Source organism: Giraffa tippelskirchi, chromosome 3, assembly GCF_054371585.1.
Source record: "Giraffa tippelskirchi isolate mGirTip1 chromosome 3, T2T-mGirTip1v1.2.pri, whole genome shotgun sequence".
NCBI lineage: Eukaryota > Metazoa > Chordata > Mammalia > Artiodactyla > Giraffidae > Giraffa > Giraffa tippelskirchi.
The window spans coordinates 114,758,999-114,784,492 of record NC_137277.1 but is presented as its reverse complement, the minus strand read 5'-3'; the positions used below and the strand labels follow the sequence as shown (position 1 = coordinate 114,784,492).

The window sequence follows — 25,494 nt, the reverse complement described above, 5'->3', positions numbered from 1 at the left end:
TCATAGTTAATAAAAATGGTTAATATTCATTTTTGGCCTTAATGTAAAATATAGCAGATAATTAGATTGAACTTGAAATTTGGAGAGTGTCTTTGCCTCTTAGATATTTGTTCAGCAACTGTGTATTTTTATCCTTCATGTATATTCTAAAATATGCCGCTCTGCTATCCTACTTGTATCCTTTCAATTATCCTACTTTATTAAAAGACTGGTTGATTATTCTCAAAACTTTTACTCCAGTTATGTTCAGGGAGAGTGCCTCTCTGTCATAATATCCTCCTATTGTTGCTAACTTTCAATTTTATATTTTACATCGTGACAACAGAAAATTACATACTCTTAACCCCCCTACCTATTTTTCATCAGACAGATGATTTAGCAAGGAAGTATGTTGTAATGCTTCAAGCAATGTAAACTGAATTTTAAAAAGACTTCTTCTGAGTAAAAGATTAGATAACTAGTTGGTTTTATTTAGTCTTTTTGCTGTAAACTGGTGTTCCAGTCAACATCATGGTGCTGCCAGTCCAGCAATATCAGTAGTATTTGAGGTTCATGAACATGGTCTTGTTTCCTTCCATCCCACTCCCAATCTTTAATCTCAAATGGGTTTGTTCATTCAATTTTTTGCTCCTAAATATTTAGCTTAAAACTCCACTCTAGCCTTTTCAGGTAAGGTTGTATTGGGAGGAAAACTTTTCCTCTATTAACTTACATACTAGTGGTTGGGGGCCTGAGGATTAATTGACGACAGATAGATTAGCTTTCTAGGTGGTACTAGTGGTAAAGAATCTGCCTGCCAATGAGGGAGACACAAGAGACACGAGATGCATGTTTGATCCTTGGGTCAGGAAGATCCCTGGAGTAGAAAATGATAACCAACTCCAGTATTCTTGCCTGGAGAATCGAGAAGAGTCAGGCAGGCTACAGTCCATGGGGTCACAAAGAGTTGGACATCATGCAGCACGTGCACACACACACACATGTCGAGACCAGCTCGACAAGCAGGGTTTCTGAAAGCGCGATACAGCGAGAGAATGAGAAACGAGACGCAAGAATTCAGAGAAAAGTGAGGATCAGGGAACCAACACCGCTCCAAGGTGAAGGTGCTGAAACTGAATCCAAGCCAGCTTTATTATATTTTCAGCCGTGAATGAAAGAATACGCGGGGAGTTAAACTGTAAGTCATGTGGCCTTCAGGGCCAAAGAACAAAATGATCATTAACCATTGAGTAATTAAGAAACAGTAATCAATAACAAATCATTAACTAAGACTAATATTTTTATCTATAGATTTTCCACCAGATACGTAAAACATGTGACTCTGAGACGCCAATTGAGAAACAGTCTGGGGTCGGTTTTCTGACCCCAGGATCATATCTTGTTTTCAAGATTATGAACTATTCCCTCTGGACTTGTTCCAAGAGTCTCATGCCTTATAGCATCCAGTTTATCAATAATTATAAATTTCTTTTGCGGCCCTTGCTGGGGCCTGATTTTCTTTTATTCTTCCTATCTTCTACACACACACACACACACACACACACACACACACACAGATTAGCAGGAGAAAACTTTATTTCACATGGGTACAGAAACACACTACAGTGATTCACTTATCAGCCAGAGTAAGGGATTAAAACCAATTTAACAAAAAGGGGGGAGTTTTAGGGCTTCAGTAGGAAAGTATGGTGGGCTCTACTGGACTTTTCCATCTTGATAATAACCAGCAGAATCTTTCCTGCTTGGGAGCTCCCCAAGAGAAAGATTGAGGGAAAGTAAATGTGTAACTCCTAGTGCTAAGGGCCATTCTTCTCTGATGGTGGTTCAGTGGTGGTGGTATTTTCAGGAGGCTTTCCTTAAGTCTGGACAATGTTTCTTTCTTAGGATTTTTTTCTTAGGTCAAACATGCTTTTAAAGTAATCTTCCTGCCACTCTGGTGGCCTATTGTTTCCTTCACTTCTCTTTCTAACTATTGCCTTTGTTTTTGTACTAAACTTCTCCTTCATATGTTTGGTTTGCCTCTGGATCCGGAGCCTCTCATTATTGTAGTGAGTATCATCTGATTATCTGTTCTTCATCTCCTCCAACCCTACTTCTGCCCTACATCTCAGCAGATACCCAAACCAAGACAGTGTCCCCGCCCATTCTTGAACAGTGAGAGATTTTGAGAACTGAGAGCTACACAGTCAGTAAATAATGCACCTTAAAATTAGTTGCTTAACAGAGGAAAATGATATTAAAAATTTATAATCTTAACAGTAACTGAGAAATTTGAGTGTTCTAAGTGAAATATTGCTCTGGGATATTGATATCAAATCTCTGAGCATCCATGACCTATAACATAGGAAATGCCATTTGGCTTATATTTTTCATCTTCTAGGTCATGATCTTTCATGAACTATTGTAGACATATTACCTACTTATCTACAAAATAAACCATCACTGGTCATAACACAGCTCAATCTTATAATTCATGTGACTGCCATATTTGATTACTTCACACTAAAGAAAAGTCAAGAATACAGGCACACTTGGAAATATTTTAGGACCCAATTGATTTCTTCTAAAACTTCAAGTAATTCATGGCAAGACTATGAAGATAAAATGCTTACCTCTGTATTTTTTAAATGCCTGTTAGTATTTTCCAAATTCATTTTCAACTGTATATGATTTCTAAAGTAGATTAATAAGACTTTACTTGGAGAATATATTATTTGCTTGATGAAATGATATTATTTAGATTATTTTCATTTTCTGAAATAGAAAACTTTTATTGTAATTTCACTCTTTGATATATAATAATTAGTTATCAGCAAAAAGATATAACAACAATAAGAAGCAACAATATCATATGCTTGTTCATTGTGGGTCTGCTAAGAAGGCTAGGCAATAAACTTAATTTGGGGGAACATTTAAAATTAAATATTTACTAATGACCCAGATCAATTAAAGGAGAATAACATGGGTTAGGAATCATAGTGGTAAAATTCAGCCATGTCAGTCCTAAAGAGCACATTGTAAGTTGAAAGATGTATGTTGTGTCCCTAGGTAGTAATCACTATATTATTGGTCTTCTGGGTTGTCCCATTTGTTAGATAAATAAATGTCTTTCTTTTTTATAGGAGAAAAAGTTGCCACAGTTGTGTCTTTATAGGGATTCTTATAAAAACTGAGACACATTAGGTAGAATTACTTAAAAAGAAAAATAGCACACTGAATTACACAGTAGGAACAAACTGCCTGGTTTGCAGTGACTTACCTTACATGGTAATATGTGTGCAGAAAGGGCGCTGGTAAAGCACATGGGAGACATGTGCTTCTGTAGACCTGCAGTCTCATTCAATTTAAGGGTTTATTTCTTTAAAAAATATAAAGGTGTATTGTAGAGGAGGAAAGACTTGCCCCTTACTCTCACAGTTCCATTACTGGGTTTAGGAAATAAAGTAACAGGCAGATTAACAGGAGAAAAGGCATAAAATTTTATTACTTTTTAATATTACATGCATGAGGGCACCACAGGAAAAAAGAAATGATCATCCAAAAAAAGCAATGAGATTTGAAAGCTTATATGTTGTCTTAATAGGGGCTAAGGAGGAGCTATACGGGTCACTATGAGAAAAGTAAATGATTTTTAGGAAGGATGAATAGGCTGTTAAAAGAACAGATGGAGAGTGTGGTAGTTTGTGACAAAGTCTATCTGGCTGTGGTGCTGACTTCATCTCCTCTCTTGTGACCTGAGTCAATCTTCCCTTGTTGATGAAACTTCCGAAGAGGGAATTTATGACAATTGAGTTCTTTTGGAGGATCTGTCTTCAGGCAGATAAGGGGAGTTCAGAGATATCCTCCCCTTGCATTTGCTCTTTTTCAAGTACCTCCAGCACGAAATAATCCTTATGCCCAAGCGCAAGCTTTAGTGTGGCATATTCTGCCTCCAGTATGAATAAGAAAGTACATGGCATGACATGTTACAGAGCTTTTCCTGACATCTCTGCTGGCTAATCATCAACTGGGTCACAGAAAAAAGTTCTGATATCATTAAGGGAGACTCTGTGAAGTCTTATTTATTTGCTTACCAGGGGGAGCTTTTAAAAGCAGGGGCACTTTTCATTCTGTAGGATGGTTAAAGCGCAGTCCTATTTCAAAGAGGATCCACATTTCTATTAACTTCCTAATTAGATTTTATATCCTGAAATCTAATTTCATGAGCAAATACTGCTCTGCAGACATCTCAGCCAACTCACAGCAATGATTGATGCAATGGTAGTGAGTGAATTCTTTCCTATGCTCTCTTTTCCTTCACAGCATTAGTAAAAGAAGATTGCAACTACACTGCAACTACTTTAAGCAGTTTAGAATGAAAACAACATAAGCTTTCTCTTAATTGAATATGTATGTTTATAACTGCACTGTGATCCACACCAGCTCTTTCTAATGACAGGCCACTTTACTTTGAGTTTATTTGGGTAATACTTCCTAAATATATTTCACTACCCTAGGCTAGTAGACTGGCAAATGAAGAAGTTGATTCTGTGTGTGACGTCTTAAAGGAAAGAAGATGCCAAAAGCATTGCAGGAAGAAATGGATCCTTAAAGATTATTACCATGGTGTCTACCAGGGTGAGAAGTAGGTGGCATAATATTCTGAGATATAAATTCTCTGAGGCAGAACATAGAATTTTACTGCCTAAATGCAATAAGATGTATCGTGCTATCAGCAAGGCCATGGAGCTCTATGTGATTAAAATAAAAAAGGATCCAAGCATCTGACTTTAACTATTATTTAATGATAAAGATTTTTGTCTTTAGCATTCATACTGGAAGTCAAGAAAGAGGCAAGCTGCAGGCTATCTAACAATAATAGGAATAATACTCACTAACAATTGTCCTTCTCTTCCTCCTTAGTTCTTATAGTCTGTTTATTCTCGAAGTCTTCTTCCTTCATCTCACTTTATATGGTAACTGAAGTATTAGTTTAAAAACTGTGTTTTACACCACATGCTGATGTGTAGTGCAGTGTTAGTAGCTCAGTCGTGTCTGACTCCCTGCAACCCCATGGACTGTAGGCCGATGCCAGGCTCCTCTGTCCGTGGAATTCTCCAGGCATACTGGAGTGTGTGCCATTTCCGTCTCCAAGGGATCTTCCCAACCTAGGGATCGAACTCGGGTCTCGTGGGTCTCCTGTATTGCTGGCAGATACCATCTGAGCTACCAGGGAAGCCCTCACATGCTGATGGAGTGAGTTTTAACATTAGGTTTGCATTAGGAAAGACGACTCAGAAAAGGGGTACCATGTACCAAGATCTTTCACATGGTATGTTATTTATTTTTCACAGAAATCCTTTAAGGTACATATTATAACCCATTTACTTTTATAAAAGTGGGAAATTAGGTACTATAAGCCTCTAATAAATGTTGCTTCATACGTAGTATTGACCTGGAACTGGCTCATCCCAGGTGATGGAGCCAATTGTTAAACATTCAGGATTTTCATTGATGGGGGGTATTCACACCACAGAAATCAGCAAGGGCTCCTCCTTTCCAGTTTCCCCACTGCTCTGCAGGGGAGAAAAAACCCTTTGGCCTTCTGTGGTTTTAACTGATAGCCTTGTAATAAAAGAGAGGTTAACAAGATAAAAAAAGAATTTTGCTTATTAACACAATTTATTAACATGGATACATAAAGGATACATAGGGAATATTCAGGGAAAAGTTAATAACTCCTGAAGGAAGCTTAGAATTCAAGCTTAAATCTCATTTAATAGCTAAAGAAGAAGAAAAATGCAGGCCTCTTAGGTGATAGTTAAGGACATCTATGAAAGATGGATGGATTCTTGAAGAATAGATAGGAGGAATAGTCTGAAGTTTATCTTGGGGGGTGGGGTTGACTTGTAGTCTCTCCTTGCTAAGGGGCTTCCCAGGTAGCTCAGATGGTAATGTGTCTGCCTGCATTGTAGGAAACCTGGGTTTGATCCCTGGGTTGGGAAGATTCCCTGGAGAAGGAAATGGCAACCCACCCAGGTATTCTTATCTGACGAATTCCAGACACAGAGGAACCTGGTGGGCTACAGTGGACACAACTGAGCAACTATCAAGCACACACTGTGCTAAGAGTCAATCTTCTCTGGTTGATGAAACTCCTGGGAAGATTTATCAGTTATCATAACTGAATCTGTCTTTAGGCAGATAGCGAAGTTCAGAGAAAGCCTCTTCTTGCATTTTCTGTTTCTTCAAGTGCCTACAACGCAATATGATGAATGTGCCACAATGATGATTTAGGATGGCGTATTCTACTACCCTTCACCTCTGAGAAAAGGTTTTCCAGCTCACCGCTATCAGCTTATTTAATTCCGGAATATGTATTCATCACAGTTAACACTATACATAGAGCACATGCTTATTCCTTTCTTCCAAGTTTACACAGTCTTTGGATTCCAAAAGAATTAAGAACAGTCTATTCCAGAGCTTTCTAATATACTAGTTTGTAACAGAACACAAAGTCACTCTCTTCTTGATTTCTTCTCCTATTTTTCAGATGTATTTGCCTTCCTCATTTGATAGAAATGACTTGAGAGTTGACATTATCCTAGGTATTTAGCGTTTTTTCCATTATGCCTACTGAGATACTTACTAGAATAACAAAATTGAGCTAGAATGTGATAGATGAAATTGCTAGAAAACATGGGATTCCCAGGTGGCTCAGTGTGGTAAAGAATTCACCTGCCAATTCAGGGAACACAGGAGCCACCCCTGGGTCAGGAAGATCCCCTGTAGGAGGAAATGGCAATCCACTCCGGTATTCTTGCTGGGATAATCCCATGGATAGAGGAGCCTGGTTGGCTACTGTCCGCAGAGTCACAAAGAATCAGACACGACTGAGCACACATGCAGGTGAGGGTTTAGTATCGTCTCTGATTATTGCCAGGTTTCACGATTAACTTAAAAGGTCATCATGAGTATAGTCACATTTTATATAGTTCTATTTAATCCATAGATTATAATTATATTTCAAAGTAATTAATAATCATTTTAATATCTAGCCTCAAGTAGTAGTAAACTGTTGTAGTATAGATACAATTATATGGAATGATATATAAGTAAGATATTCAAATAGCCTTAAAATTTTCAAAAGAGAAAAAATAATATCTTAGACTCCAAAATAGGGAAAGATAATGAAATATTATATTTTAACACCTCCTATACTCCCCAACAAAAAGGAAAACAAAGAAAAATTTTAAAATTACAAGCTAAAAAGCAGAGTTCTCAAATATCACTTTTGGTTTTTAAAAAAGCATGCTTTTTTATTAAAACATTACAAAGACTCACTTAGAAATGTTCAGTCATTAATGTTGATATTTGAAAACTCACACACACATTCACACAGACACATAGAGATACACACTACACATACAGATGCACACCAAAACTAAGACTGTTATATCCCTTCTCAATTTCAGGGGAGCCTATGGTCACGATGTAGGGAAACGTCCTTGGATTATAGGAGATGAGACTATTTCAGGACTTATGACTGACATTGTGGGTAAGTACAAAGTGAATTTTTTCCGAAAAACTCATAAAGACATAATCATTTGGTTATACACATAGGTTATAAGATAAACATTTTATTGAAGAACATTCTGATTTTTTATTTTAATCTATAATACTAAAGAGTAAACGTGCTTTTAACTGAGACTTGGTTGCTAATGTTGTCGGGTTTTTTTTTTCCTTGTATATTCTGATCCTATTATTTACTCATCAATGAAAAACATCTGCACTTATAATTAAGGAAATTTCATAGAAATCAACTTCAATTAATTTTCTAAGAGTTTATTACATGGTAAAATAAACATTAACCTTCACATGCTAAAGGCCTAAAACACCAATATGTTTAGGTTCATTTCAACTTAATTTGTGGTGATCTTTTAAAATTAGGCTGAGTGCTGTTGAAAATAATATCGTTGATGCTGTATTTTCAGTCTATGATGTATTTCCTAAAGTGAATTCTATATACTGTTGGTAAAGCTATTCAATATAGTTTTAAATGGTAAATGTGTTATCATATTGAAAAAAATTATTTGTTTAATCGGGTAGATTATTCAGCATTGCTTAAAGTCTTATATGAAATTTAAGGTATTAAACTATATATATATATATATATATACATATATACACATATGTATGTGTGTATACATATATACATATACACACACATATCTATCCCATAGTATCTCCTACATAAAGCCACTTCTTTAAGATCAGGAAATAAAACAATTTTCCCTAAAATATACAAGTAACCACAGAGAATTAAACAAAGTGAGGAGACCGAGGAATATTTTCCAAAGAACATCAGGAAACTGCAAAGAACTAAGTGAAGTGTTGATAAGTAATCTACTCAATAAAAAATGCAAAGTAATGATTATAAAGATGCTCAATTAATTCAGGAGAATGGGTGAAAATAATGAGGAGCTAAACAAAGAGTTAGAAAATATAAAGAAGAACCAAACGGAGCCAAAGGAAACAACTGAAATAAACTAGAAGGAATCAGCAATAGAGTAGATGATACAGAGGAAGGTATCAGTGAACTGGAAAACAGAGTAGTAAAAATCACTCCAGCTAAGCAGAAAAAAAGAATAAACAATTGAAAAAGAGGGACAGTTTAAGAGATATCTGGGACAATATCAAGTATACTGACACTCACATTATAAAGGTCCCATAAGGAGGAGAAAGGGGCAGAGAAGTTATTACAACTGATGATTCCTGAAAACCTCCCTAACCTGCGAAAGGAAACAGACATCCAGGTCCAGGAATCACAGAGGGTCCCAAATAAGATCAGCCCACAGAGGCCACAGCAAAACACATTTGTAACTAAAATGTCAACAAAATAAAGAGAAAATCTTTAAAAAGCAGCAAGGGAAAAGCAATTTATTACACATAAGAGAACTCCCCATGGCTGATTCATGTCAATGTATGGCAAAAACTATTACAATATTGTAAAGTAATTAGCCCCCAACTAAAATAAATAAATTTATAAAAAAAATAAAAAAAAAGAGAACTCCCAAAAAAACAGTAGCTGACTTTCCAGAAGAAACTCTGCAGGCCAGAAGGGAGTGGCATGATCTATTTAAAGTGGTGAAAATAAAAAAGCCTACAACCAAGAATATTCTGCTTGGCATGACTATCATTCAAATTTGAAAGAAAGTGAAGGAATTCCACAAATAAGCAAATGCTAGAAGAATTCAGCACCACTAAATATGCTTTACAGGAAATGTTAATGAGACTTCTGTAGGTGGGAAGAAAAGGCCACAAGCAGAAATACAAAAATTATACAAGGAAAAATGTCTCTTTTTTAAATGTCCTATATGCAGTATTCATTTGTTCTGTAATGATTCACATTTTAAATAGTGCTTTCTGACAACATGCCAGTTGGCTCTTCTTTAATAGGGTAATAAGAATAGCAGTTCACATTCATGGTGGCAGTATCACCAGACCACATGAGAAGGGTAAGCAGATACCCTCTGGGCGTGTTGTGGGCATTTTGTCTAGGGCAAAGGGTTTCTAAAGGAAGGAAACAGGAGAGATTGGGAGAAAGAACATCCTTGTATTTGCAGAAGTCATTACTCTTTCTAAGTAGCGGTCATATTAGTTTTGCCGGTAACCCCATGTAGGGAGAAGAGGAAGAAAGGAGCATATCTTGCTTTAGATGTTTGGTTGGGGTGTTCCCTGAAAGAAGGAAGTTTAGGGACACATTTGACAAGAGACTAGCACCCACGTCTATCAGGTGAAGTTTCCTTAATCCTCAGCCACCATTCACACCCTCTTTACTGACAGCAAGACAGGGAAGAAACTTTTAGCCTTCATTGTGTTTTTAGCAAGGAGAGATTCAAAATTATCATAGTCAAAAAAATTTATGTTAATGTGGTTTGTAAACAGACCACAAGTAATTTAGGAACACTATATTTCTAATTTCTTCTTATGTATTTCTGGAACTCATCCCAGCATAAGGACAGTCTTCTGCCCCAAATAGACCCCCAAAAATAGATCCGCAGGAAATGACTTTGCATTTTCAGTTCAGTTCAGTTCAGTCATTCAGTCATGTCCAACTCTTTGCAACCCCATGGACTGCAGCACTCCAGGCTTTCCTGTCCATCACCAACTCCCAGAGTTTACTCAAACTCATATTCATTGAGTCAGTGATGCCTTCCAACCATCTCATCTTCTGTCGTCCCCTTTTCCTCCAGCCTTCAATCTTTCCCAGCATCAGGGTCTTTTCAAATGAGTCAGCTCTTCATATCAGGTGGCCCAAGTACTGGGGTTTCAGCTTCAACATCAGTCCTTCCAATGAATATTCAGGACTGATATCCTTTAGGATGGACTGGTTGGATCTCCCTGCTGTCCAAGGGACTCTCAAGAGTCTTCTCCAACACCACAGTTCAAAAGCATCAATTCTTCGGTGCTCAGCTTTCTTTAAAGCTGCCTAAAGTTTCTGGCTTCCCAGAAAGCCTCAACACGATAGAGAACCAGATGACTCTAGATGGCTCAGGCTAGGCTCCAGAGCCACCACCCAAGTTTAAATATTCAGTTAACTATGAATTAGAAGTGATAATACCTGAAAATCTCCCTAACTTGGAAAAAGAAACGGACATCCAGGTGTATATATCAACTGTGTTAAGCATGAATGAGCATGGAACACACTTATGCTTAATATAGGCCAAACTGCTAGACTTTTAAGGAAAATAAGTTCTTAGTTTAAGAACTATATGAATACGTAACCTGTTCTATTAAAAAAGTTAAAATAAATAAATAAATAAACACCTAGACAGAAAGGTTGCAAACAAAAGCAAGCTCTGTTTGCTGCTATTTATTTTTGAGTAATCACTACACTATACACATTTCTACCTCGTTTATGTGGTTATATTACAGGATCAGAATACCAGTTTCTAGTTTAAAAGAAGAGGTTAAGTATAAACTGAAATGCTCCCTTCTGTTCCAAACACAAAAAACTAGAAAAAAAAATAGATTAACAAACATATAGCAACACTTAAAAATTAAAAAGAAATCTTTATTGATCAGAAATATAGTATTTGCTGAAGAAAGAAGCACTTGGAAGCTGGAAGCACAGTATTTGAGGAGTAGTGCATGGAGCCAGCATGAGCATGTAGGGTCTGAGTGCAGGATTCACACAAGAAGCCCCAGGGTGAATCTACAGAGCTCTGGATGCTTGGGGCTCAAACCCAAAGTCAGGACATTTTAACCAGGGTGGCTAAAGGTGAAAGCATAGCATCTCCTTCCAAACGAGTCAGGATATTGGGAGCACAGAGCACTTGATCAGACTGCCAGCATAATCCAGAGGATATGCATAGGTACATGTATAGTGTTATGGAGAGAATTCCCACCTGAACAATTCTGGAGAGCATTTATAAGTGTGCTGCCTAGTTGTCTGTGTTCATTTCTTAGAAGCCAATTATATTCATTCAAATGCCTAACATGTAAATCTAAAAAAATGCTGAAAAAATCCTGAACTAATTTGACCTGAGCATTTATGTTTTCCTTAGATGTGGACTGTTTTTTCTTTGCTAGATTTGCTTTCAGAACATAAATTGCATTCTAATTCTATTATTTTGTGATTAATATTTATCACACTCTAAAGAGGAGTTAGGATGTTAGGCCAGGGAAGTGGTAAGGCAATTATTTAGTGAGATTTATAAAACCCATAAAACTTGCAAAAAGATTTCCTTTCACCATTTAAAAGCTTATAGCTCCACTGCAACTTATTAAATGTGCATGTGTTTTGTTGCCCAGCAAATATGTATGTCACAACGATCAATGAAATTTCAAACCAGCCCACCTCTCATTGTTGTTAATAAGATTATTTTAAAAAATGAATAAATATTAAGATTACCTAGATAAGTAACAAAATTGAACTTATTAAAAATGTTTTAAACAATATTTATCAGTTCTAGCTTTAGGGATTTTTGTGTGTCTTTGAAATACCACACAAAGGCATGTGACATTTATGGGATAAACTTCATTTTCTTTTTTGTGGTTTTGTCCTTAAATGTTGTATTAATTAAATTATAGTCATCTAATGCTAATTATATAGTATATAAAATAACAATTATCTTTTGAAATGAGCAAAGTCACACTTGTACATGGAACTCAGTAAACAGTATATGTACTATTTATTTTATATATATATATATATACATTTCTCAAAGTTTCAAGCCTTAATATGACAAACAAATTGTCATATTTAACTTGAAATATTATCAGTGCATCATTAAATCTAAACTAGCTTCTTTATTTTAATGATTATTTTATTAAATGTCTATTTGGTTCTCTACAATGTATGTTTCATCAGGAGAAATAACTCTACCATTTTTTTTGTTGTTGTTGACAGTATGTACAAAAGAGGACTATGAGCACTATTTTAAAAGCTTGCTTTTTAAATTTTTTTTCAGTAGCTAATACCTAATCCCCCAAATTAATTTACTTTTAAAATTGTATATATTAGTCAAATAAATGGTTCTTAATTTAAGTTCAAAAATGAATTAGTTTACTTTGTTTGCTTTAGTAGGAACTGATTCTTTTATAAGGTATTTGTGTATGTGTTCATGTTTGTCTTTTTTGCTGCAAATCCCAGGTTTCCTTTTTGCCTTGGTTACTAGTAAGTTCCGAGAAAATCTGATAGAGTGAAGTAGCAAAAACATTTAGTAGCTTCTAATTTGTTTCTCATCAGCATATATTGTACTTTGTTGCAATTTTTAAAAATCATTCTTTCTCACCTTAAATTCAAGAAACCTAATATCCTCTTTGGAGGTAGATATTGTATAAATAAAAAAAATTAAATTATATGGTAACTACAGAAGACAGGAGCAGAAGTCAAATTGACTTTTGCTACTTGTGGTCTGTCTAAATGAGGCAGGAGCAAATAGACAAGCTGTAAGTTTTGGACTACAATTGAATCTTCCAGGTTCTTAAAACCATAGCCTTTATTTTGTCATAATACTTCTGAAAAACAAGGAACAAGAGGATAATAAAAATTATTATGTGTATAAATTGATTGAGTGAATAGAGAGGAGAAAGAGATAATGAGCAACCCTATCTACTCACAGATAGAGAAAATAATTTCCATTTCATATGAGATGAAAAACTTTTAATAAAACATTTGTATATATATTCAAACAGTATATACATTTCTTTCACTTTTCATATATATATATAAACAAATGAAGCTTATCACATACATGTTACATGCCTTTGTATGGTACTTCAAAGACACAAAAGTCTCTAAAGGTAGAACTGCAAAACATGGAATAACTTTCCCTTATAATTAATGTCACATTATCAGGGTGCTAGAAATAGAATTGTTGAAGAATATTATTAATATTATTACTAAGCCTACTTCCTCCTGGGTACATAAACATTACAGAGGGCTAGATACATTCATTTTGGCTTATAAAACTATTGTAATATGAACATAAATTTGCTTTATGAAACTTGAGGTTGACCCTCAGAAAGGTAATATCCCTGGGAGCTCTCTCCAAATAGCCATGAACCATCAAGCACACTCGAGACACCAAGGACCACAGGAATTTGCTACTTGAAAAATAGAGTGGAAAGTTCCCAGATTTAGCTTAACTACAAACCTTAGAACAAAACAATAACATTTGCATGTGATTAATAAAATATACAGAACATGGCATGGCAGTTATGAGAACCTTCTTATCAAACACTAAGCAGCTAAGGACCCTGTCATTCTTACCTTGCAAAACATTTGAAATTAAATGATGATGAGAAAGATGCAGAAGGATATTAGTAATGAACATGGGCTTCCTATATTTGATGTAAGGGGAGCAGATAACATAGACAACACTTCCAAATGTTATCTTGAATAAAGATTTTATTTATTTATTTTTCTGAGAGAGAAAGATTTTTGTCTCTTTCTTCCTATCTGTGAGAATTTTAAGCAAGTTAGTTCATCCGCTTGCACATTAGTTTCCTCATTTATAAAAGTGGAAAATAAAGTAGATACCTTATTAGATTACTGTGAAGATAATACAAGTCACACTAGAAGTGTTGGCACATAATAAGGGCTCAATAAACATTAGTGTGCTAGGCATGGATATAAGAAGGTAATGCTTGTATATAAGTTTCACCTTCTGGTAAAGCAAAAAATTGTGTTCAATAAATAAACAAGCAGTTCTCATTCTTCAAATGAGAACCCTGGCTCACACACATCTCAGATGAAATAATTCAAATTTTTACACTTACTGTAGTGAGTCGTACATGATCTTCTAAAGTAAAGTGAAAATGAAAGTTGTTCAGTCGTATCCAACTCTTTATTCTCTAGGCCAGAATACTGAAGTGACTAGCCTTTCCCTTCTCCAGGGAATCTTCCCAATCCAGGGATAGAACCCAAGCTTCTTGCATTGCAGGCAGATTCTTTACCAGCTAAGCCACAAGGGAAGCCAAAGAATACTGGAGAGGGTAGCCTATCCCTTCTCTAGCAGATCTTCCCAACCCGGGGATCTCGTGCAGTGCAGGCAAATTATTTACCAACTGAGCTATCAGGGAAGCCCATCTTTAAGTAAAGACTCTTTCAAATCCTGACAAGTTTTCAGGAATTTTTTTAGAAATACTTGACCTCCAATAAATTTGCCTCCAATACTTATAGTACTTTCATTTTTAATTTTTATTGAATTATAGTCAGATAGATGGATAAAGAAAAGCAAAAGTGTTAGTGTTAGTTGCTCAGCCACGACCAACTCTTTGTGATGTCATGGACTGTAGCTTGCAAGTCTCCTCTGTCCCTGGAATTTTCCAGGCAAGAATACGGGAATCTCCATCCCCTTCTCTAGGGGATCTTCCTGACTCAGGGATCAAACCCCGGTCTCCTGCATTGCAGGTGGATATTTTACCATTTGAGCCACTAAGTAATGGAATATTACTCACCCATAAAGAATAATGGAATAATGCCTTCTGCAGAGACGTGCATGGACCTAGAACATATTATACATAATGAAATGAGTCATACAGATAAAGATAAATACTGAATATTACATAGTAACAAGCAAATTTGGCCTTAGAGTACAGAATGAAGCAGGGCAAAGGCTAATAGAGTTTTGCCCAGAGAACATACTAGTCATAGCAAACACCCTCTTCCAACAACACAAGATAAGACTCTACACATGGATATCACCAGACGGTCAACACCAAAATCAGATTGATTATATTCTTTGCAGCCAAATATGGAGAAGCTCTATACTTGTTTTCAGCAAAAACAAGACCAGTAGCTGACTGTGGCTCTGATCAGTTCAGTTTAGTTCAGTTCAGTCGCTCAGTCGTGTCCGACTCTTTGCAACCCCATGAATCACAGCACGCCAGGCCTCCCTGTCCATCACCAACTCCCGGAGTTTACCCAAACTCATGTCCATCGAATCAGTGATGCCACCCAGCCATCTTATCCTCTGTCGTCCCCTTTTCCTCCTGCCCCCAATCCTTCCCAGCATCAGGGTTTTTTCCAATGAATGAACTCTTCTCATGAGGTGGCCAAAGTATTGGAGTTTCAGCTTCAGCATCAGTCCTTCCAATGAACACCGAGGACTGACCTCCTTTAGGAGGGACTGGATGGATCTCCTTGCAGTCCAAGGGACTCTCAAGAGTCTTCTCCAACGCCACAGTTCAAAAGCATCAATTCTTTGGCGCTCAGCTTTCTTCACAGTCCAACTCTCACATCCACACATGACTACTGGAAAAAACCATAGCCTTGACTAGACGGACCTTTGTTGGCAAAGTAATGTCTCTGCTTTTTAATATGCTATCTAGGTTGGTCATAACTTTCCTTCCAAGGAGTAAACGTCTTTTAATTTCATGGCTGCAATCACCATCTGCAGTGATTTTGGAGCTCCAAAAAATAAAGTCTGACACTGTTTCCACTATTTCCCATGAAGTGATGGGACCAGATCCTGAACTCCTTATTGTCAAATTCAGACTTAAATTAAAGAAAATAGGGAAAACCACTAGACCATTCAGGTATGACCTAAATCAAATCCTGTACGATTATACAGTGGAAGTGACAAATAGATTCAAATGATTAGATCTCATAGACATAGTGCCTGAAGAACTATGGATGGAGGTTCGTGACATTGTATACGCAGCAGTGATCAAGACCATCCCCAACAAAAATAAATGCAAAAAGGCAAAATGGTTGTCTGAGGAGGCCTTACAAATAGCTATGAAAATAAGAGAAGTGAAAGACAATGGAGAAAAGGAAAGATATACCCATTTGAATGCAGAGTTCCAAAGAATAGCAAGGAGAGATAAGAAAGCCTTCCTCAGTGATCAATGCAAAGAAATAAAGGAAAATGATAGAATGGGAAAGACTAGAGATCTCTTCAAGAAAATGTGAGATACCAAAGGAACATTTCATGCAAAGATGACCTGTCTCTTGAGAAACCTGTATGCAGGTCAGGAAGCAACAGTGAGAACTGGACGTGTAACAACAGACTGGTTCCAAATCAGGAAAGGAGTACGTCAAGGCTGAATATTTTCACCCTGCTTATTTAACTTATATGCAGAGTACATCATGAGAAACACTGGGCTGGATGAAGCACAAGCTGGAATCAAGACTGCCAGGAGAAATATCAATAAATTCAGATATGCACATGACACCATCCTTATGGCAGAAAAGTGAAGAAGAGGAGCCTGGCAGGCTACAGTTCATGGGGTTGCGAAGAGTTGGACACAACTGAGCGACAAAGTACAATCTAAATAATAGTACAAAAGATGGTATATGCAAAACAGAAACAGACTCAGGGATGTAGAAAAAAAAATAGTGGTTTCCAAAGGGGAGAGGGACGTGGGAGGAGGAAATTAGGGTAGTTACAAACTACTATGTATAAAATAGATAATAAGGATATATTGTATAGCACAGGAAATTATAGCCCATACTTACAGTTTTTGACGTTTCAACATTAGTTCAAAAAAGCTCTTAGGAAAAACAAAAGGAACAAAGAAAAGCAACTTGAAAGAATTTCAACTTGCTTTAAATGACGATTTATTGTCATATGGAATGTTGATAATATCAAAATATCTTAAAGGTACAAACATGAATTTCAGAAATACAAATTGGACCAAAAGAAATAGGTCAATTAAGTAAATTTTCTTTTGAAAATAAGTTAAAAATCCATCTGATTTGTAGCCCATGCATGCTAAGAACACTTGATTCTTTAGTGACTTTAGGTCATATTTGGAATAAACATTTCTGTTAATGTTCTGCAGCCTTAATACATGCACCATCCTTAGCTATACAAGGGTGTGCATGCACACATGTTAAATACACTGACCTTCTCCTTGACAAAGTTCATAACTAGGTGAGGAGGGGATTTGTGAAGAACTTGATTGAATTTAAAGTTCTAAGGTGGGATAATTTTTGTGTATGTGGGCAGGCAAATTCAAGTCAGTGAAGGATTACTTACAAAGAACTGATCCAAGTTTTAGCAGACCATTGAGAGTGAAGGGTGCAAAGCACAGGGCCAAGTGTATGTCTAGATTAATTCAGCCCAGGACTTGTGGTTCATCACATTCCATGCAAGAAAAAAATCAGGTGATCCAAAATGAACACTGTATTCTTTGAAGGACTAACATTTCTTAGGCAAGGATAATCATTTTAATCAGAAGGTAATCATTAAGCAAAAATGGAATGCCTGGCCTTGTATAGAAATTCTACCTCTCTTTCTTTCTGCATCTCCATATCTTTGTTTTCATTTGGTGGTAAATTTATAAATCATTTTATCCTCTTTTGATTTCTTCTCATTACATTATTTCTGGCTTCCCCACTGGCTCAGTGGGAAAGAATCCCCCTGTGATGCAGGAGAAGCAGGTATGATCCCTGGGTTGAGAAGATCCCCTGGAGCAGGAAATGGCACCCACTCAAGTATTCTTGCCTGGGAAATTCCATAGATAGAGCAGCCTAGCGGGTACAGTCCATGGGGTCACAAAAAGAGTTTCATACAATTTAGCAAGTAAACAACAAAAACACAGTCCTTCAAATGCTTTCCTTTCTATTAATTCTGCTCTTTCTTGATACAGTCATCCCTCAGTTTCTTTGGGGATTGCTTTCAGGAGTCCACACAGGATATTCCCTTCAGGATATCAAAATAGGAGTATGCTCAAGTCCCTAACATAAAGTGAGTTGTGCCATGAATACATTCCATCCTCCATATCCATGGGTTTCACTTCCATGGATAAGGAGGGTGAAATGTATTATTTTTTCCTTCCTTTTCTCCTTCCACATTCTCTGCCAGGATATTTTTTATTAAAATGAACAGTTTTCAGAAAAGATGTGTGTAAAGAGCTAACGGGAAGTTAAAAATAATATCAGATTGATGTCATAGATGATGTTTTGTTTTGTAAGTAATAGTGAAAATTCATACCATAATGCAAACAAAGAAATAAAATAAAGCTGGCAGCATTTGTTTCATCATATTTCAAAAGGATGTTCATACCATAGGAGAAGATGTATGCCCCCATATAAAACATAAGCTATCTAGCATGTTCGAGACATCTGATTTAGCGCGAGGAATGCAGTATGAAGAACTTCCTTGTGGCTCACATGGTAAAGAATCTGCCTGCAGTGTGGGAGACCTGGATTTGATCCCTGGGTTTGGAAGATCCCCTGGAGAAGGAAATGGCAACCCACTCCAGTATTCTTGCCTGGATAATTCCATGAACAGAGGAGCCTGGCAGGCGACAGTCCATGGGGTCTCAAGGAGTTGGACGCAACTGAGCAACTAACATATATATATATATATATATATACACACACACACAGTATGAGGTTGTTATTGTCCTTGGACTTGAGACACTATTCACCTTACAATGACCAGAAATACATATTTAACAGCCACCATTTGTTTACCAATCTTGCGTATCAATCAAGTGGGGAAATCCATCCATTAAATGCAACAAGTTTTTCTTGACTAGATCAAAGCACAGGCATTTCCTTAAATGGCTATGTTAAAATATAAATTCCACTTATCTCCAGTGGCCTCCCCTCAAGTGAATTTAACCTAAAAATCTATCTATTAATTAGAATAATTATCCTATTTACAGTCTATTCTTTGAGTAAAATGGGATTCTATCAGAGGTATCTCATTGGATACAAAGTGAAGACTTGTATGAAGCATTTTCTCTTACACCTAGTACAGCCTTACAAACATTAAAGCTCATAGCCTATTTTTCTCAGTAATGGTAAAGAGATACTATTTGAATTGCCTTCAAGAGATATCATAAGAACCATAAAGGGGGAAAGTATTATTACTTTGGTTTGTGCTCCGAGTTCTTAAGTATTCACTGTATGCTTTCTCTCTGGGTCTGTTTCTAGTGATATAACCCTTGTTAATAGGAATTAGATCAGATTATGATTGTGTTGTGGTTATCTTAATTTTGCATGTTTTCTTCATCAAACAATACATATTTATATTAATTATCTCATTCAGTGTGAATAAAGAAAACCCAGAGCTATTTAGCATTTACTTTACTGCTAGCTTTTTTTATCTTAGGAACTACTGTATATTTCACTGTAATAACAGTGAATTATGTTTAGCAGCATTGCCTTCTTTTATTAAAGGTGCATTTTAATTTGATGTTAGAAACAACCAGCTTTAAAGATGTGATTGGCCTTCAATTCTTTTAGATTCCTCTTGGAGACGCACTTACCACAAAAATGTGCTCTGTGGGAATTTGGCAACCTAGCTGATGATAGGGTAAATCATTTTTAGTTTACAGGAGAAAGAAAATGCTTCACTATTATGTTGTTATTATTTATTATGTCAAAAAGGAAATGTAACTTTTAGCTAGCTATGTGCATGTGAGTCCAAATATCGTTTGATAAAATTAGTCAAGTGGGAAAACTTCCACTTCTTTGTGATGACACATCAAATATGCCCTTATCACTAAAAAAAATTAAGGATGAAAGAGTGATACTTTGTTTTTCCAAGCACCCTTAAAACTAACAGAAAAATCTAAATTATGATATATTTATTTTTCAGGAGCCAATGAGAAAGAAATAGCCCTAATGAATGGTTTGACTGTTAATTTACATCTTCTACTGGTAAGCCTCCCTTCCCACCAGTGTTTAGTATACACTCATTTACACAATCTGATTTTTTCTATCTTTAATTCATGAGGATTTGGAGTTTTACTTACTTAAAAACAAATTGTGAGATTATTTTCAATTATACCAGGAAATGCTGGGCCCTGCTAGAATGGCTTCTTCATAATCATGGGAGAGTTGTCTCTTTACAAAGAGCTTTAGAATACTGAGCTCTTATCTTACAACATAAGGAATAAGAGTCACAGTTGATGAAAAGCTAAATTGCTGCAAGCACACAAAATAATGATATAAAAATGGTAGCAAGCAGTAATTTTTTCAGAAAGAAAGTTTTCCAATATGCTGAGTGTTAGGGGGTGGGACTATGAAATATTATGTTTTTGTACATTAATTTTGGGGGGTAGATTAAAAAAGACCCTGTTGCTGAGAGAGATTGAGGGCATGAGGAGAAGGGGGCAGTGGAGAATGAGATGGTTAGACAGCATCACCGACTCAATGGACATGAAATCACGCAATCTCCAGGAGATAGTGAAGGACAGAGAGTCTTGGCCTGCTGCAGTCCAAGGTATCGCAGAGAGTCAGGCATGACTTACTGACTGAACAACAATAACAAACATTAATTGACTCACTCTGCTTAGGTATTTCTTACATTCTAAGAATTTGATAATATGTATACCTTAAAATATATATATTTGGTTTGAAATATGGTGCCTAGAGTAATTGATGTCATGAAAATTTTGTATTTCATTTTTAAGTGAAATTTTCAAAGCATGTCTATAGGACAAAGATGCACTATTAAGATACTGATATTTTATTTTTATGATATACACATGATTATTAAAGATGTCTGAAGGAAAGTGCTTATGGAATATGTTAAGTATGATGGTAAACAGCATGATTTTCAGTTCAGACAACTCTGGTTTGGCTCCCAGCTAGATTACTTAATACCTGTTTGATTTTGGACAAGGGTATTGGCATTTCTGGGTTTCCCAGGTGGATCAGTGATAAAGAATCACCTGCAGTGCAAGGGACACAGGTTCGATCCCTGAGTCGAGAATATCCCCTGGACAAGGAAATGGCAACCCATTCCAATATACTTGCCTGGGAAATCCCATGGACAGAGGAAACAGGTGGGCTACAGTCCATGGGTTGCAGAAGAGTCAGACACAACTTAGCAACTAAACAACAATGGGCATTTCTAAATCTTAATTTTTTCCTTTGTAAAAAATGAAAATGATAATATCTACCTCATACATATAAAACATGACAATATGTGAAAATTGCTTTACCACCCCGGCCAGTGGTCAACATCCAATTAACAGTAGCAATCATCGTCATTGTTATTATTGTCAGTCAGTATTCTCCAAGCACTGCGCAGAGAAATGAAAAGGCTCCTCTGAACACATGAGCTACTTCTCCCTGGTGACTCTAGAAACCCCAAATGTTTCATTAGGGCAAAGGAACTTTCAGTTGGACCTAAAATTAGATTTCATACTATCATAAAACTTTAGAAATATTATGTACTAGAAACCAAATCTATAGCTCTAGATAAATCACTATGAATAAGACATACATATAGGTAGGCTTCCCAGGTGGCACTCGATAGAATATGATATTTCAGTCTCAGAGCAATTGCCATTAAGTGAATTGAGATTTTTCAACTTTCAATTAATTTTCAATTAGCATTTAAGTAAAGTTTGAGAATTCGTTTTTATCTGATTCACATTTTTCTCTCAAATTTGCTTTCCTATTGATAAACATAGTGAGCAAATATCTTCTTTTTAGAATTCACTGGAAACAAGGCTAATTGGAAAAATGTACCTCCTATAGGCATCTAACCATGTAATTAATTAATTCCTTTAAAATGCTGGAGATTATAAAATTAAAGTGTGGTATAAAAATGAACAAATGTCTAAGTTGTACAATAATGCTTTTCTCAATAAATCCATTTCATTGCAGTTATCATTTTTCAAGCCTACACCCAAACGGTATAAAATTCTCCTAGAAGCCAAAGCCTTCCCTTCAGATCATGTAAGGATTCTTCAAATGATATTTATATTCTTTCTACTCTTCCTAAAGGAACATATCATTTGCCTGACATGAATGTTTATTCACTAGTCTTTTCTAAGTAACCTTATAATAAAAAGATCTGTCAAATGCTTTTGATTTATGCATTTTCATAGATCGTAGCTTTATTTCTTTTGTTCAAGTAAAACATGTGTTAAGGGAGGAAAGAATTGAATAAGAACATTGATTTATTAGTCTTTTTAAAGACACTGAACAAACCACTGGTCTAAATCAAGTGCAGTTATAAATGTTTTATTAATTCTTGTTGCTGTTTTATTTTATGAAATAAAATCAATACACACCCAAGTACTTAACCCTTTAGCTAGCTACCTAAAGTAGGAATATAAACATTTATCTGTCCATTTGCTTTCATAACACACTAGCATAATTATTGGTAGTTTTTAATTTTAAAAATGTATTGAAGACTTGAGAATTTTTTGTGGTTCAAGGAAAAAATCATGCTACTTTTTCAGCAATTTCAGTTGATAAGAAATTTGACTGTTACAGACACCAACACAGGTAAAAGCATATTTCAGTTTTAGTATTAGAGAAACTTGATTTCCATCTTTATATTATCACTATGTAAGTATTCTAGCCTATATCTTATAATTTCAAGGAATTTAATCATTCAAATTAATAGCCATGATCTTACTAAAAAGGATCATGAATCTTTATCTTGAAAAAATTCAGGGTCCCTAAAATTTCTGGTTCTTATTTTCATCTGGGGCTCTCAATGAAGGGAACTTTTTTTTTATCCTTTTCTTGTACTAGCTTACTCTTTCTAGGGCAAGCCATTTCTGTATCCTGTATTGAAGACTAGCAAGTCTTCACTGCTCACTTTGGTTATTTTGTAAACTCTGTTTTGACTCAAATTAACTAAATATCTTACTCAAAAAATTTCTTATATTTCTAAAGACTAAATGACCCTTACATTTCTATCCATATAATATTTCTGTTTCAAAGGATGTTCAGATTGCTGCATGTAAATTATGTTAAATTTTTCTCTGATACATTGTTTAGTTACTTTTAACCTTGACCTTGAATTTAATATGATAATATGCTTTTATTGTTATTTTATTACCTTTTTTTGGATTCTAATGTACTTCTGTGCACTGGATTTGATTTCATAAATCATCTTTCTTTTCCAGTTTGCTATTGAGTCACAGCTTCAACTTCATGGACTTAACATTGAGAAAAGTATGCGGATTATAAAGCCAAGAGAGGTATATAAGAAAGAGAAATAAATATTCATCATGATTCTATTTAGTATTGATTTTTTTCTTCATTTTCTTCAAAAGTTTATTATCTTCATTACTTTAATGGAACTTTCAAGAAAGTATAAAAGACCTATACTCTGTTACTATTAGGTCATTTTGCTTAAAATAGAAACTTAACTCAGAAGGGTATTTATTTTAATTTTTTCAAAGGCTAGTCATATTATAAGCAAACTATTTTCCTGTTAATACCACTGGAGTCTCCCATATTCTTCAGTGGGATGGAAGGAGATAGCAACTTGCATATATCATTTTCAAATTTAAATGCCATTGCCTGTGGGTGCCATTAAAATCACGTTGAAAATCAGTTATATTTGTTGAAATTGAATGATGCCTATCTTTTTGCCCCTCTTAATCTAAGTATCAAATGTTTGCCTCTGAGTTTAGTCTGGGGTATTGAAAGGGACTTAATGTAGCAGAAGGAAATTAGGTTTACAATCTCGTTATTACTCCCCAGGGAAATCCCAGTGACTTTGCATTACTTACTTTATCTCTGAGATTTCTTTATATTTAAACAGATAACAAAGGAAACAGTTGGGCTTGATCATATGTTTAAGATCTAAAATACTGTGCCCTTTATATTAATAAAGCTGTAAGGCTAAGTTGTACAGGCTTTGATATCTAAACCCTGCAGCTTGTGTAACTGGGCACCAACAGATCCACACAGGATAAATTTTAGGCTTCATGTATGTACGACACTCCCAAGTCAATGTTTGAACAATTATTTCTTTCAACCCAAAAACAATTTGAGAAATTAAATATCTACTCTATTCACTTCTTTTTGCCAGCATGTAATATATTAATGGAACAGAAAGTTCTCACAGCTTTGGAATGATATGTTTCATATATTATATATAAATTGCTTATTTCTAGCAAAAATGACTATAGCCATCACAAGTTTTTTTTTTTTTTTAAGTAATAAGTGTTGTGGAGCTGTATGACTTAATCGTATATTTGGGACCACTCTTTAGCATTACTAGATTGGAGCAGGTCAACATGAAACAAAACCATATCTTATCACTGAAAAATAAAATTCTCATTTGCTTAGTACCGATTCTTTAAAGAAATAAAGCATTAGTATACAGAGCACTTTCCTTACTTTTTTTAACAATTATATTGGACAAAATGTATTAGCTTCCTCTACAGGAAAAAAAAATAGGTTGGGGTTGTCATGTTACTAATTTTACTTCAAATTTTTTTCTTAGAATCACTGAAATCCTTTTCTTCATGTATAAAATACATATCACTTAGAAATTCAGAGATTGATTTCATTGTCAACTCTATTTTTTTAATTTAAAATTTATTTTTACCTGGAGGATAATTGCTTTACAATGTTGTGTTGGTTTCTGCTATACAACAATTTGAATCAGCCGTATATCCCTCTCCTTCTTGAGCCTCCCTTTCAACCCCCCATCCCACCTCTGTAGGTTGTCACAGAGCACAAGGTTGAGCTCCCTGTGCTATACACCAGCTTCCCACTAGCCATCTGTTTTACATATGACAATGGATATGTTTCAATGCTATTCACTCAACTCCTCTCCTTCCCCCACTGTGTCCACAAGTTTGTTCTCTATGTCTTTGTCTGTACTCCTGCCCTTCAAGTAGGTTGACCACTACAATTTATTCCTCTTATTTTTATAGAATATCATTTTCGCAAACAAGTCTCAGACTACTAGCAGAAATTAGCATATTATTACATTTGTGATACATATCACAAAAAAGCAAGAGAGTTCCAGAAAAACATCTATTTCTGCTTTATTGACTATGCCAAAGCCTTTAACTGTGTGGATCACAATAAACTGTGGAAAATTCTGAAAGAGATGGGAATACCAGACCACCTCACCTGCTTCTTGAGAAATCTGTATGCAGGTCAGGAAGCAACAGTTAGAACTGGACATGGAACAACAGACTGGTAAGGAGTACATCAAGGCTGTATATTGTCACCCTGCTTATTTAACTTACATGCAGAGTACATCATGAGAAATGCTGGGCTAGAGGAAGCACAAGTTGGAATCAAGATTGCCGGGAGAAATATCAATAACC

General features: G+C 35.6%; 1 protein-coding gene across 2 annotated transcripts in view; it reads left to right on the top strand.

Annotated features, from left to right (window-relative positions):
• KYNU (kynureninase) overlaps positions 1–25,494 on the top strand; it is a 112,329-nt gene that overhangs the window by 21,660 nt on the left and 65,175 nt on the right. For both annotated transcript variants that reach the window (XM_081576081.1, XM_081576080.1), the window contains 4 exons: positions 7,455–7,537; positions 20,049–20,110; positions 22,070–22,141; positions 23,326–23,400. In XM_081576081.1, coding sequence (XP_081432207.1) covers positions 7,455–7,537; positions 20,049–20,110; positions 22,070–22,141; positions 23,326–23,400 — 292 coding nt within the window. The remainder of the gene's footprint in view (positions 1–7,454; positions 7,538–20,048; positions 20,111–22,069; positions 22,142–23,325; positions 23,401–25,494) is intronic.